Source organism: Thermobia domestica, chromosome 2 (genome assembly GCF_964235325.1).
Source record: "Thermobia domestica chromosome 2, izTheDome1.hap1.1, whole genome shotgun sequence".
In the NCBI taxonomy this organism is placed as follows: domain Eukaryota; kingdom Metazoa; phylum Arthropoda; class Insecta; order Zygentoma; family Lepismatidae; genus Thermobia; species Thermobia domestica.
In genome coordinates, this window is record NC_137455.1 from 119,685,858 (window position 1) to 119,701,194 (window position 15,337).

Below are 15,337 nucleotides of genomic sequence, written 5' to 3' on the forward strand. Positions count from 1 at the left end.
GTAAGAAGGCACAAAAAGATGCTACAATTTGTCGAAAACCCGAACAGTATAAGATAATAAAACATGTAAAATATTGCAGCCGCTACTACAGTTCACCAACTAATACATGTGATGGGTACATTAAATATAGATGCATTTTCTTAAAAGGTTCTCGCTAAATTCTAGCGTATTTATGTACCTTCGTCCTGCACCTTGCTTGTGATTTTTAGTTTTAACTAGTTTTTCCTTAAAGAGGAGACAATAACAGTTCCGAAACGAGAAAATCCAGCATGTGTTCGCACTCAATATACAGAACCCACACCCATCAGTCTGGTATTGCGTGTAACAAGCTACACAGTCTCTGTGGTCTTCATTTAGAGGAAAGTATGATTAGGGTATTTTACATTCTTGCCCTTCACCATATCTAGATACTGCTCCGCATTCCCATATCTCCAGAGCAACCAAGCTTGTTGTACTCAGTATCCCTATCTGCTAGGTTTCAGGACCTAAGCCCCACCATCAATCGCGTGTAGGACTGCACCTGACTGTCAGCTCGACTCCAATAATGACCAACGCCCAGCGACCACCATCTACACCCTAAACCGGTGGCCGCTCGGGGTGATTACACCTGCTATTAATGTGACCACACTATGCTTTTTGAGACGATGCATAACTTGGAGAAGGAGCTCCATCGTGACTAAGCGATTATCGTACGCGCTGTGACTGTGGGAGACTCGGATTTGATTTCCGGCGGGAGCTCATATGGTTCGGATCCGACGTTAAACTGTAGGTCCACGTTCCAAGACTAGCATCAAATGAAATATTCATATTAACTCCTAAACTATTACTTTTACTATTTCCTCACTTCTACAGCCTCGCTGCTGAAAGGGACGCTAAATTTAGAATCAAATCAGTAATTTGGGGATCATCGCCTTCTTGTAAACCAACTTGATTAGAATTAGCAATTATATTTCTGGGCTTTCGGTTTCGGTATCTAGGGCCATTCTAGTCCGTCACATATGAGAGATGACGTCCCTCAGCAATCATGCTGTCCGGGGAAGTGGGAAAGGAAAGAAGTGAACTGGCACCAGACAAACGCCGGGAAGGTCACCGGAAGTGACCTTCCCGGCGTTTGTCTGGTGTGAATGAGGTAAACCTCACTCAGAATGATTGACCTGAAAAAGTTATTACACCTTTTCGACCGAGCATCCCCACCGGGATCGCTCAAACCGACGTAGACCAACTTGAGCCAGATTCTGTTACTGGTTCTTAAATGCGTTTCAATTATCTTACATTCACATATACGTATATTGAACATTTCTTTCCAAAATATCACTTCGAACAAACTGTTCCCTTCTTTATTGTATTAAAAAAAAAAATAAAATAAAATAAAAAAAAAACTGGCCAAAGAAGCTACAATCACAGAAAGATATATTACATCCTCTCCTTGGATTTTTTTCGTCTTTTGTAATGATTGTTGATTCGTTCTTTCAAACTCTGTTTAAATCACATTCTGTTTAACAGTAAAATTCACTTATCAAATAAAATAAAACCAACCCTGTCCTATTGAATCCGAATGTTCAATGTCGCATTCACAAAAGCTTTCCATTGACTTCTGTCCTTAGGCTCCTAGATTCAGTTGGTACTTTCTATTCCTTTTTCTGCGAGACCCATCTTAATACTGTTCTTTCGTCTGCGCCGAGGTATTCCTAATGGTCTTTTTAGATTGATTCTTCTATTCTGGTTACGTGATCTACCCATCGGATCCCTCTAGACTTAACCGTAACAACGTTAGGTAAACAGTATAAATTATATAGTTCCTCATTCTCCATTCCCGTTCCTCTTGGATCTGAGTATTTGTCTCAAAATTTTATCTTCAAATAAAATAAATATAATAAAAGTCATTTCTAAGGAGAATAGTGATAAATATGCTACTTTGATTTTCAGTTATATTCAAGAGGTGAAAAATGCATGAAAATCAAACCAGGTCTTAGGTTTATGTTGATTACTTTCAAAAAAGAAAGAAAAAATATGTTGTTTTCAATTTTATGCTATCAACATAGGATTTTGATACATGCAATTCTGGGTGAGTTTTAGCACGGTAACATGACCTTCTTCAGACTACTTTCTGTTCTCTACAAGTTTCTTATTGTACCTATAAATCTTGGCTCAGTGTAACTTACATGTAGCATTTTTTTTCCCATTTCTTTATATAATGACATCTTGGGTTTATTTATTTGTTTGATTTAAAATTTGCCTATCACAGTTCTTATTATTACAGTTATCTGCCATAAACTGTACCAGATGAAATTGATTGATGCAACCTACAAAGTGGAGGAATTCGAATGTATGCGAAGCTATTATCAGAGAGCTTTCAGTCAACTGTTATCAGTTGCAAGAATGACAGGATTTTGTTCGGACACTGCCAAAGCCCTGTTACCACTTCCCAGGTATAAACAATATTTATCTCTCTCTTTCTATGTTCTATATTACAATGTTAAAAAGTCATTAAAAAGATGGAAATACAATATTATTATACTACCTGCTAGCTTCTATCACGGCGAACTTTAAATTGTTGTTCTCGACATGTTTTAATTTTGTATCTCTGTATAACTACCTGTCAAAATTATTCTTACTGATTTTTTCTTTCTTTCTCAGCGTCCGAGAGGAGTCAAGGCGACTCCCTGTTTTCACTTACAACTTGTCTCATAATTCTCGGTATCGTGCCGAATATAAAGAAATAGAATTTATAGCAAGGGGAGGTTTTGGCCAAGTTTTCAAAGTGCGAAATAATTTGGACGGATGTGTGTATGCCATTAAGAAGATACATTTGAGGTAAGAGGTAAGATTTATAATATCTAAATGCTCTAATGCAGCGTTTCTTAATTATAGTCCGCGGACTACAAGTAGTTCTCGAGCTGTACCCTTGTGGTCTTTCAGATTTAACATTAGCCTAAAAAAGATAGAAAACAAACTTCAAGTGAATCACACATTATAATTGAAAATTTCAAACAGCTATAGATTACAATTTAATGTAAAGACTATACAGATTCTAATAGCTTTTATAGTTATATTATTATGAGTTATTCTTGATACTCTTCAATTATTTTTTGAATGTATTTTCTTATATTAATATCAATATAAAGTTGAAAGTAATATTAACATAGGCTCAAAACAATAACAATAATTAGTTTAGAAAAAACAAGACCTAGAGTAATTTGTAGAACATTCTGACTAATAATAATGGTTTTCACTTGCAACAAATAAATTTCGTTTCATAGTATGAAACTACATTACACTTCCAAACTACGAGAATTCAATACTTAAACTTAAAGTGGTACATCTATAACTACTGGTTGCAATAGATTAATAAGATCAAAGGTTAGAACCTGTTCCTCGGACACTGAATCCGCACTGAAAACCCATTACTCGCTATATATTACTGTTTTTGTTCTATGGCGATAAAGGCTGAAACCAGAAATCGTTAATTTGAACTACTTCCGGATTGAATAGATGGTTGAGGGAGGAGAAGGATCCTACACGTGGGAAGCTGAATCGATAGCAAAAAACTGCATCTCGAAATTTCTTTCCAATTTTGCTCTACGGAAATCAGTATTGCAATCGGAAGTAGTAAATTTCAACCACTTCCTATTTTTGGTAGAGTGTTACGTGTTGTGATGCTATATACTCTTGAGACTGGATCGATTGCAGAAAGCAGCTTGTCGTTATCTATTACCATTTTTGTTCTATGGAGACTTACTGAACTGGAAATGGTTAATTTGATCCACTTCCGGATTTAATAGTAGGTCAAGAGAGGAAATAGAGGCCACTCTCGGGAAGCTGAATCGTTGGCAAAAAAACTGCATCTTGATCTTTCTTACCGTTCTTGCTCTATGAAAATCAAGATTGGAACCATAAGAAGTAGTAAATTTCAACCATTTCCGATTATAATATAGTGTTGCGAGTTGTGATAATGTCCTCTCTTGAGACTTTGAGTCGATTGCAGAAAACCGCTTTCACTGTCTTTTACCATTTTTGTTCAGCGGCGGTAAATGGTGAAACCGGAAATCGTTAATTTTAACCACTTCCGGGTTGAATAGAGGGTTAATAGAGGAGATGGAACCAATTTTTAGACGTTTAATAAAATGGAAAAAATGCATCTCGATATGTCTTACCATTTTTGCTCTATGCAAAATTAGTATTGAAATCGGAAGCAGTATTAAATTTCAGCCACTTCCGGTTTTGTAGAGGATTATAGAACCTACTCTTGGAAATGAATCAATTGCAAAATGACCGCATGTCGATCTCTCTTAGTATTTTTAGTCTACGAAAATCAGTGTTGAAACGAGAAGTAGTACTAAATTTCAACCACTTCAAGTTTTGATAGTGTTGCGGGTGTGATGGTATGTTCTTTTAAGACCTTGAATCGTTTACAGAAAATCACTTGTCGCTATATAATACCATTTTTGTTCTATGGCAATAATGTTGAAATCGGAAATGGCTAATTTGAACCACTTTCGATTTGAATAGAGAGCTAATGAAAATGATGGAATCTATTCTTGGACAAGAATCGATTTCAGAAAACCACAACTCGATATCTCTTACTGTTTTGTGCTCTGTGGAAATTAGTGTTGAAACAGGAAATAGTATAAAATTTGAGCCAATAGTTATGGTACGTTACCTTGAGATGCTGAATCATTTGCAAGAAACCGCTTGACACCGTTTTGGTTCTATGGCGATAATAGTTTTAACCGGAAATCACTAATTTGAATCACTTGCGCTTTGAATAAAGAGTTAGCGGAGAATATGAATCTTATTTTTGGGACGCTGAATCAATTGCAGAAAACAGCATCTCGATATCTTACCGTTTTTGCTCTATTCCTGTTGATGCACAGACGGACGGATAAAGCCGTTCTATAAGACTTAGGCACTTATGCACAGTAGCGTTTGGAAGTCCAAAAAAGGTGAGGAATCCTGCTCAAATGCAGTAAAAAGTATGATGACTCAGGGCTGTAGTGCTCACCTCTGATTTGTAGTGTCTTGAGTTGTTATCCCGGGCCATGTCAGTTAATATATGTAATTTGTTTTGACTTACACTAATTCTTTCAAATTGTGTATTTGCATTTATCTTTCACTTCTTGTAGCGTACAAAGTATAAATATGTTAAAAATTCAAAATTCGTTGTTATTTCAGTACTAAAATAGTACAATACAACTACAAAATAGATAATCTATATATAGTACTGCTTCAAATTATTCGTAATCCATGAACTTTTCGTTTCGAGGTGAAAAATAAATTTAAAAAATCGAAGATATTAGTTAGTGAGTGGTACCTCTTTGGCCTGGTGGTTGCGGTTGCCACAGCTCAACGAGAACAGGTCAATCCCCAAACAGCAGTATATGATTTATCCTTAACTAGCTTAAACTGGAAACAAACGCAAATGAACCGGATATATATATATATATATATATATATATATATATATATATATATATATATATATATATATATATATATATATATATATATATATAATATGGGAGGCATTCAGAAGGGATGATGTAATAAATGAGCGGACAGTGCAACTGTACCTTAATAAATTTAGGATCGGTAATTAATCCTTTTAGAACGCACCAGGTACGACACCTCCACAAATGATGCATAACAAGGCACTCAATACTGCTGTTGAAGCCAATAGTGACCAAAGTTGTGAGATACTGGGAGAAACATATTGTAATTAAGCAGTCATTTGAGAACATCTCCACCAGCTAGGAAAATTGCAAAAAGTGCGATGATCATCTCACATGAGGTGACTGCGTCTCAGATATTGATGCGAGCAATTTTTTGTTTCTTTGATGCCTTGTGAAGGGAAGGATCTGTTTCTGGCCAATGAGAAGTAAGTTCTTTACGCCATTATCGTTAGTTGGCACCACATAAACCCATTGTCAACCAAAACTACCATTGTATCAACAGAAAGTTATATTTTGATTGACTTCTCACTGTATTGTACATTGCAAACTATCCCAGCCTAGTGTTAACTTTTCTGTTCAGAGATAAATTGTTAGTTTCTAGTTATTTAAGAAAATGCATTAATGGTGTTGCACACAATTAAAATTCATAATCGGTTTTCATAATCAACTCTTTGAACCGATTAGAGACAAGTTTTGAATTTCGTTTTTGGATACTTTGAACAACTGAACTGCTTACTTCCTATTTAAATGGTTATCAGAAAATAATAATTTAGTATAATTTATAGCTACTACTTTGTTTACATCTCGCACGAGGCTTACTGTGGAGCTTTCTGTTGTGATACGTTGGAAAATGTTCGCGTTTGCTGGAATGCAACAGGTTTATTCTCTTTTTGGACACACAACTTCGCAAATTAGAGTTACTTATTTACCTGAATACAAAATTACTCTACTATGACGTACATGAATAAATACATGACAAAGTTTAATGAAATTCACCATTCGTTGCTGTTTAATATTTCAATATGGGATTCCATAATAAATTGTTAATATCTGTATGGACTATTTTAATTTTAAATAATACCCAAAAGATGTTGCGATTCGATTTTATGGTGAAACATGATAAATTAAGATAGTAAGCTGTTTGTATCTTTCTTCTAATTCCAACATTATTTAATATGCTTTATTGAATCTTTATGTACAAGTATTTAGATCTCCTCATGCTTGTAATTTCAATACTGCAAAGTATAACGTTGTTTTGGCTGCGAGGCTTGTCAACTGACCAATTTAAGATCCGTTAAAATTATATTTGTGTATCTACCAACCTATTGGTGTATGCGGTTTGCATAAGTTACAGTTTCATTTTTCATGAGCTTGCGAATTGGAAACAATAGATATCGACTCAGACTCATGATGCTGTAAGTATTTCCTAATTTGTATTTTCTAACTGAAGTTTTGCTGTTCAGGGAACGAACTGGGTAGCTTGGTGGTTAATGCATCAGTGCGGTACGCCAAAGATCCTAGGTTCAAGTCCCGGTCCAGTAGTGCATTTTTTCACTCTTTGTGTATAAGTAAAATTAGTTACCAATGTAGGATAATGCTTATACACCTTAATTCTGGTTTGAAACTCTTGAGATACAAGTGTGTGTTTGGCATGTTTTCAATGCTTTGAGCATTTTATTTATTAAATTTAAACTTTAAATAGTTCAATGTTACAATTTAAAGCTCTCATCTACTTTTGTTAGATATAATAATAATAATAAATTCTATATTTTGCATACTTATTCGTACGTCTTACCGGAAGGATCAGTATGATGTTAGTACGTCTTACCGTAAAAATGTTTAAACATGTTTTAAAACACATACACAAAAAAAACAACATGTTTTAGACATTTTGAACAGTTTAGAAATGATTTTAAACATATATTTCAAAATCGTGTAATAATAACTTACCTTTTGCTCGTTACTTGCAACCGACCTTTTCATTTATTTTATTCTGGATAAGACTACACTGTGTTGGATACAGAATATTTCAGTTTAGATCACTAATTCTCAGTTTATTTCATATCATGACACCCATTTAGTACACCCTCTTGCGAGTGACTTATAAGTGCTTTCTTATTTGTAATAAACTTTTTACGTAGACTCTAAAATCTACCTACTATGGGGATTTCACACCTTGCATTTATTTAATGTAACTATGCATCACTGACTATGGCACTGACTATGGAGCTTGATTTGTTAATCTTTCCCACGCTGCAGCGTAGTACACAATATAATGTTAATATCTTAAATTTTTAAGCAGGGAGAGGAAATTAGCCCTCCTGTTGCCCCGTTTCATCAACGCCCGTGTCTAGCGGTTGACCTGTGAAACTTTAGCCCACATCCTTTCACGTGGTTTTTGTTTCATTAATTTCGGACTCTTAGCTAGGAAGATATTCCATTTGCTGACAAATATGAACCTTTTGGAAAATGAACTTGGATCCCTTGTGCTCTGAACACCCCATATGATAATAATAATAATAATAATAATAATAATAATAATAATAATAATAATAATAATAATAAAACTAAGTTGGAGCCAAATTTATCCTGCAACCCAAGTATGTTCGAAACACATAAAATTTGTTTGGTTTCATTGATTACAGTTTTGCATCAGTAGCAGGGCTATATGAGACAGGGCTTAAAGTGGGATCCGAACCACTAATTTTGAAATTTTACTTTGGATCGCAGTTAATATCTATACAACAAATTCCAGACGTCTCGTTTCTCTACTCTCAAAATGTAAGTTAAAAGACCGAAAATTGAGCCCTGTAGCGTGGTCACAAACGAACAAATGTAGATCAAGTCGTCCCAGGAACCTCACTGACGTTCGGCAGTGATGTGACAATAAGTATCACGCTTTAAGGAATAGTTAGTTACACGAGTGACTGCCATACTTTGCGCTTTCTCGTCTGGTCTCTTCAATACAAGCTATGCTAGGGTGTAAAGTTTTTAAGAAAATTTAGAGTAGAGATGGGGACAAAATAACATTTTTATAATATAAGGAAAAAGGAATTGGTGACACAAAATTAATTCTTACCTGAAGTTCTCGGTTGCATTTCAACCACATGACTGATGTTAGAATCATCAGAAGTAATTTTCGGATCAACACTTCTACCATCTGTTTGGGTTTCCAATGTTTTTACAGCATTGGCTTTTTGATAATGATTCTTCATTCTTTGAACTAAACGAACCATTTCTTTCTTACACGTTTTGCAGTGAGCTCGTATAGTCGTTTTCTTACCTAAAGGAGTTTGAGTTACTTTAATTAATTTGCTCCAAATGATGTCCTTTTTTCTTCCCGTAAAATTCCTGTTAAAACGATTCCAAGTTGTACGGAAACTGAAAACCAACATGTACTGTATCAACGAATGCCTGCGATATTTTAATTTCAGAACCGCAATTTAGCAAAGAATCCTTTGTTTTATGAATACAACACAAAAACTTGCTTCCATGACAATTCTTTTATTTGTTTTTAATATTAGATCTACAAGTAGTCCAACCTTCGATTATGACATTTCCTCGCAATTTAACTGATAAACATTTAAACAATACAATAAACGGTAAAAACAAGGAAAAAAGAGACTCAGTGAGTTGTAGATCGACCACATTGACCTGTTTTAGCCGCGAGAAATAAAAATATTCACACGGGAAGAAAATAGAATTCTGAATAGGGAGTACTTTTTGACAGTTTTCTTTCTCTGGCAGATTTTTTTTTTTAGAAAAATAAAATAAAATAAACATGTTTAAAACAAGCCTTTAAAAAACACACGCGTTTAAAACAAAATGTTTAAAACGTATATAAAAGTTGTTTTAAACAAAATCAATTATTTAAAACAAGTTTTTAATCATTTGTTTTAAACAAAACAATCCTGGTATATATATACACACGGGAAATACAATATCGCAGAAATTAAAAGTGATAGAGATGTGAAACAAACACCACAGATACGAAACACCAGGTTGAGAAATACTATTCTTAAGTGGGATTTTATTTTAAATAAAAGAGTTGCTTTCTTCTTATTTTCAATATTTTTATAATTACTTTTGTACATGTTACTGCCATTAATAGTTCAGATTCTTTTACACTTAGATCACTACAACTACTGATTTTCTATTGAGAAATTTCAACAACTTTTGTGCATAAATTTCAGATTTTTAAAAATTTATTCCAGGTATCATCGTCCAGATCAATTTCAGAAAAGCTTACGAGAAGTTAAAATGCTTGCACAATTGAATCATCCTAATATAGTTTCGTATAAAGCTGCGTGGTTGGAACCCTTGGATGTTTGTACAAGTCACAGTGTTGTCCCGAATAGTAGTGTGGATTCGTCGAGCAGCTTCTCCCTGAAAATCCAGTAAGTTAATAATTTCTAAAGTATTTTGTTAACATTAATTAAAGTTAATAACATGTGTATAGTCGTGTTAAATAATAATAATATGCTTGAATACTACCTCTCTGAGAATTTGTACTCTTATCAGTGTGTAATATTGCAGCAAATATAGTTTTTTCTGTGTCATTGAACTATAGGTTACAAGCATATCTATTAAACTATAATACGTACTATTCTGATAGGAGAGCTTTTTAGAGAAAAGTAAATGCTGAATTTATTGAAACTCCCTTAGCATAAAGGGCACAATCGTAGGATGTTAAACTGAAATATTTAATTTCAATTTCTTGAATATGACTGTATAATACTTAACTGATAAAAACAACGAGTCAAGCTCAGAACAGCAAAAACAATCTTGAAAATTGTGCCACATTAGTGATATATTTGCTCGTGGCTTTCGGTCCATTAGCATGTATAGTAAATTTATGCTGGATTATGGGTACAACAGCCCGAGGCAATTTCATACATGTGACACATGAAATTACACGCAATAGATAAATCTGTATACCAATACAAGACAACACGAATTGATATGATCTCAACAGCAACTGACTTGTAGTAAGATATGTGATAACTTTGTACTGCTAACATTGTTACAAGATATGTAATTGAAGATGTTGTGGAAGAGTTGGAGGAGTACCAGCTTGCTTAGCTGCAGTGCGTCTCAGACTTTCTTACATAACTTAGATCCAGGAAGGACACAGTCTTTGTCGTGAAACATTCCGTTTAACATTCGTGCACTTTGAGGGGACTTTATCGTTCATGAAAATTAACAAATCACCAGTTTTTGCACCAAAAGGCACGACATAAAATCTAAGCATTGAAGATGGCGCGCCTTCTACTATTGATTCCTGTTCACATCATAATTCTTATCGACTATAGTAGCATATTTACACACATGAGGTAGATAATTACGAGGTCTAGATTCTTTCTAGAGTGCTACGCGTCGAGTGAGGACTGAAGCAAAACTCGTCCAACAAAAGAACCGAATTCTACTCGACTTTACTCCGATCATGATATGTTTTAGTCCTTTGTCTACATGACTGACGATATGTAGTTAAACGAAACATTCCAACGACCTCCGTACATAGAGACCACTCTCGCAAGCAATTATAGACAGTTGTGTCGACACTCTATATTGTGTTGCTGTGAGAATGTCACGTTATAAGTCAGTTATGGTTCGTTCCTTCTCAATGGAAGAAAAAAAGATTTTCTGTTTAAAGTAAGAAAGGCACACCAAGCGTTCGAAAAACACTTAAGACATTTTATTTCTTACTCAAGTGACAAAGATGATCAGCTATTACTCATCCCTTACTCTGGCCGAAAACTGGCGCCCAGTTCGAACTTGTTGGCAACATTAGATTTCGGAGAAGGTATCTTTTCAGTACCATATAGTGGGCAGAGAAGGCTAATAGGTCAACTTCCCGGACCATACAATGGGAGGGTTATACTTTTGGTAAAAGTCTATTTGGTTTTTGCTGTATCCAGTGGCGCCTCGTGAGCCCCAAAGAGATCCCTTCATGCTAAAGAAGGGAAAAACTTTGCGAATGTATTAATTCGTTGTAGTAGTTCCATTCTTTTCTTCATAAGTAAGTGCTGTTTTCAGATAAGTAAATATTTAAAGCCTTTTAATCTTATTTTATCCACTGTCGTGAGCGTCACAGTCATATTTTGCAATATAAATTCAGTTACTGAGCCGTAAAATATGGCACATAGTATTGGCCGTAGCTAATGTTCCAATTGAATCATACTGCTCAATAAAACTTATTCGTAGTAACACGATAAAAGAAATATACACAGAAAGTAACGAACAAAAGACTATAGGAGTGTAACTTCATTACACATAAAATAATATAAGATCATACCATCACTTCTGAAAAATGGAGAAAAAGTGCGTTTCTGAGACGCAGACACATAATCACCATCACAAACCAGAATTTGTAATCACATACGCTCAGTAAAAGAACTAAAATGAATGCAAAGAGATAGGAAAGAAAAGAAAGGAAACGACAGAGTATGGTTAAAAAAAAAAAAAAAAGTATTTGAAATAAGGTATGCAAAATTGAACAGGACGCCTTTGTGTAGAGCTTTCACCTCTGGTGCATGTGGTCTGGTTCGACTCCAGCTCGCACCAAGTTGGTTTTTTGGTGGACAGACACTGTGTGTGGATTTTCTCGGTCTTTTCCCGTTTCCTACCACTTTTTCATTCCATATTTTTATTTATTATCATCACCACTGTCTCCCTTAGCCCGTCGGTGGATATTCGTGGCGTAAACTTAAAAAAAAAAAATCAACAGATCAACGCTCGAACGAAATAATTTAACCCTTAAAGGATCCGGGATTTTTGGAGTATTTTTTAGACTTTCAGTCAAGCAGCTACTGCATCGTCACTATTTATCCGAGGATCATGGTTCATACCTCATTCTCTTCAGAATAGAGCTGGCTTTCAAATGGTACCACTTGCATGCTCATACCATATACCAAAAGGAGGGAAAAATGATGTCAAAGGGAAAATTTCAGAGGGAAAATTTTTTTCTCGAACTTTGCCCCCCTCCTCGTCCCCCCCTGTGTGAACGTAGCCATCTAAAAAAAATCTGAGAAATAGTACTTGGTATACTGAATGTGTGTGTAAAATTTCAAGTTTCTATCTTGAATAGTAAGGGCGGGAGAAATTTTATCAGGAATTCCCACCATGCCCCAAATTATCATAAAACACTATGACCTCAGGGAAAAAATTTCCTGAGATATCCCTAATTACCCTAGGGTCATGTGTCGCCCATCATTCTTTTCAGAATAGAACTGCCTTTCAGGCGGTACCATTCGCATGTCTCTATCATGTATCTAAGGCGGGAAATTCCGGAAAAAAGGATTTTTTTTGGATCTAAATTTCCCCTTTTTTTCAACTTTCAGCCCCTCTGGATCCCCCTGTTTTAACGCAGAAATATGAAAAAAAATCTGTTAAATACTACTCGGTGGACTGAATGTTTGTGCACAATTTCAATCTTCTAGGTGCAAAAATAAGCCCGCCAAAAAATAAAATTCATAAAATGCCCCATATTACCCTATACAGAAGTATAGTTTGAAAAAAAATTACTGAGACGTCCCTAATTATCCTAGAATAATGATTTGACCGTCGTTCTCTTCAGAATGGAACTGCCTTTCAGACGGTATGACTTACGTGTCTCCATCATGTATGTTTGGCGGGAAAATGACGAAAAACGGGATTTTGTTGGTCAAAAAATCCCTTTTTTCAATTTTTCCCCCCTCTGGACGCCCCCTGTTTTAATACAGAGATCTGAAAAAAATCTGATAAATACTACTCGGTGGGCTGAATGTTTGTGCACAATTTCAGTCTTCTAGGTGCAAAAGTAAACCCGCCAAAAAAAAAAAAAAAATATACCGACCATGCCCCATTTTTCCCTATATAGAAGTATATTTTTCAAAAAATCCCTGAGACGTCTCTAATTACCCTAGGATAATGATTCGACCGTCATTCTCTTCGTAATGGGACTGCCTTTCAGATGGTATGACTCACATGTCCCCATCATGTATGTGAGGCGGGAAAATGACGAAAAACGGGATTTTGGGGGTAAAAATATCCCTTTTTTCACCCCTTTGCCCCTCTGGTTTCCCCCCTGTCTTAGCACTGACATCGGAACAAAAAATCTGATAAATACTACTCGATGGACTGAATGTTTGTGCAAAATTTCAATCTTCTACGTGGAAAAATAAGCCCGCCAAAAAATATTGAACATAGGCTTAGTAAATTGGAAAATAAATTTTTGACTTATGACGTCATCACCTCCTATGTCTGGACGCAGGAGGTCTGAACCCATACGTAATGTCTTCTACAAGGCCTCTGGACTTGGAGGGAAAAAAAAAAACCGGACGAAAAAGCTCAAATAGAAGAGAAATAACGCAATGTACCATGAAAAATGCGTATGGTACAAATTGTACCATAGGATCCCCAAAGGGTTAAGAGTATATTTGAGACAGAAGTAAACCAAAACTATACCAAAATATTCATATTCGGTGCTTTCTCTTTATACAGGAATCGATGTTATTAGCGAACTTTATAGAGTAGTTAATTTAAGCTACAAGTGAAGTTTGAGTAGGCACACAGAATAAAACATTAAAATAATAAAAGAGAAAGGAGATTGTAGTGAAAAAATATGGTGCACTTTTCTTTAATCGAGTTAGGTTATGCATGAACTGGCTAACAGAAAATAAGAGAGAGATTTTACCCATTAGTAGTGGCTACCTTAGATCGATAGAGCGTCTGGTTACTTTGACTCAGAATCACAAACACCTCAGGCTACAGTGGATGATTTTAAATGACAGTGCTCCTAGTTCAGTTTGTCTTACAGCGATTGATTCATACGCGTTAGACGCAATCGAGGTGAGATCATCAGCCGCCGTCCATTGTGAGCGTCATAGAAACAGAACAGCAGATGTGATGGTGCCTGCTACACGTTGAGCAACCTCGTCGGTAACCATGGATACCAGGGAATTTCCAGAAGCCGAGGTCCTACACTTCCTTCAGACAACTCCGGACAGGACAATGCCCAGCTGCATATATATCCCGAACTACCGCTCCCCCTGGCTTTCACGGTCGCCTGACAAATTTGCCCATTAGAATATGTAGTCGTCATGACCCTCCAGCAGATAGTGTCGATATCTTATGCACTTGCATACAGGCAGCATGATTCCACCCACAATGTATCGAGACTCTGATTGTAGCATGTGGGGGCTTCTTATCATAGCGCTTTATGAGGGTTAGAGTCGTTGTAAAGTTCTGAAATTTTAGTGATTTGTGTTTCATGAAACGAATCTCTGGTATAAATTTCATTCATCTCGCTTGTCTTTCTTGGTGTTGCAATTTTTACAAACAGGTATGTGTGTATAGGTTTATTTTCTATGTGTCCATGTTATTACATAAATCTCAAATTCTACAAAGTTTGTGGTAGACAGCATTGTGTTCATGGGTTTTCTCGGGTACTCTCACTTTCTCCCACATTTTCATTTCACCAGTTCTTCCGTCATCATTCATTTGCTTTAATCGCCGTCTTCCTTAGCCTAAAGGGCATAATCGTGGGACGTTAAACTGAAAGATTTTCGAATTCTGCAATATCGATAAAAGAATAAGCAAAGATGAGATGTATACTCATGTCCAAAATGATTGTCGCATATCTATAACTGTCTTCTTGTAAGAATATAATTTGAAAATGATTTTGCAGGGTACTTTTAATACTGATACTGTGTGTATAATTGATTAATGGATACTTGTGGTAAATTCTATAGGAAAATAATTATAAATATGAAAATTAGAATGAGTAAAACAAAATGTTTCTAAATGGACAATAAAGTTTTATTTTCGTTTTATTCCTCTTTTGACATGAAATTTGCCACATACATGTCTTTGACGATTATACACATACTAACATCATAAGAAATACC

General features: G+C 35.5%; 1 protein-coding gene across 2 annotated transcripts in view; it reads left to right on the forward strand.

The window, feature by feature from the left end:
* Positions 1-15,337, forward strand: part of LOC145675111 (eukaryotic translation initiation factor 2-alpha kinase 1-like) — a 61,637-nt gene that overhangs the window by 8,762 nt on the left and 37,538 nt on the right. Inside the window, exons 4-6 of one of the 2 annotated variants that reach the window (XM_081745481.1) lie at positions 2,261-2,429; positions 2,638-2,814; positions 9,665-9,847. In XM_081745481.1, the coding sequence (XP_081601607.1) occupies positions 2,261-2,429; positions 2,638-2,814; positions 9,665-9,847 (529 nt within the window). The remainder of the gene's footprint in view (positions 1-2,260; positions 2,430-2,637; positions 2,815-9,664; positions 9,848-15,337) is intronic. The other variant, XM_081745487.1, reaches the window with a different exon arrangement.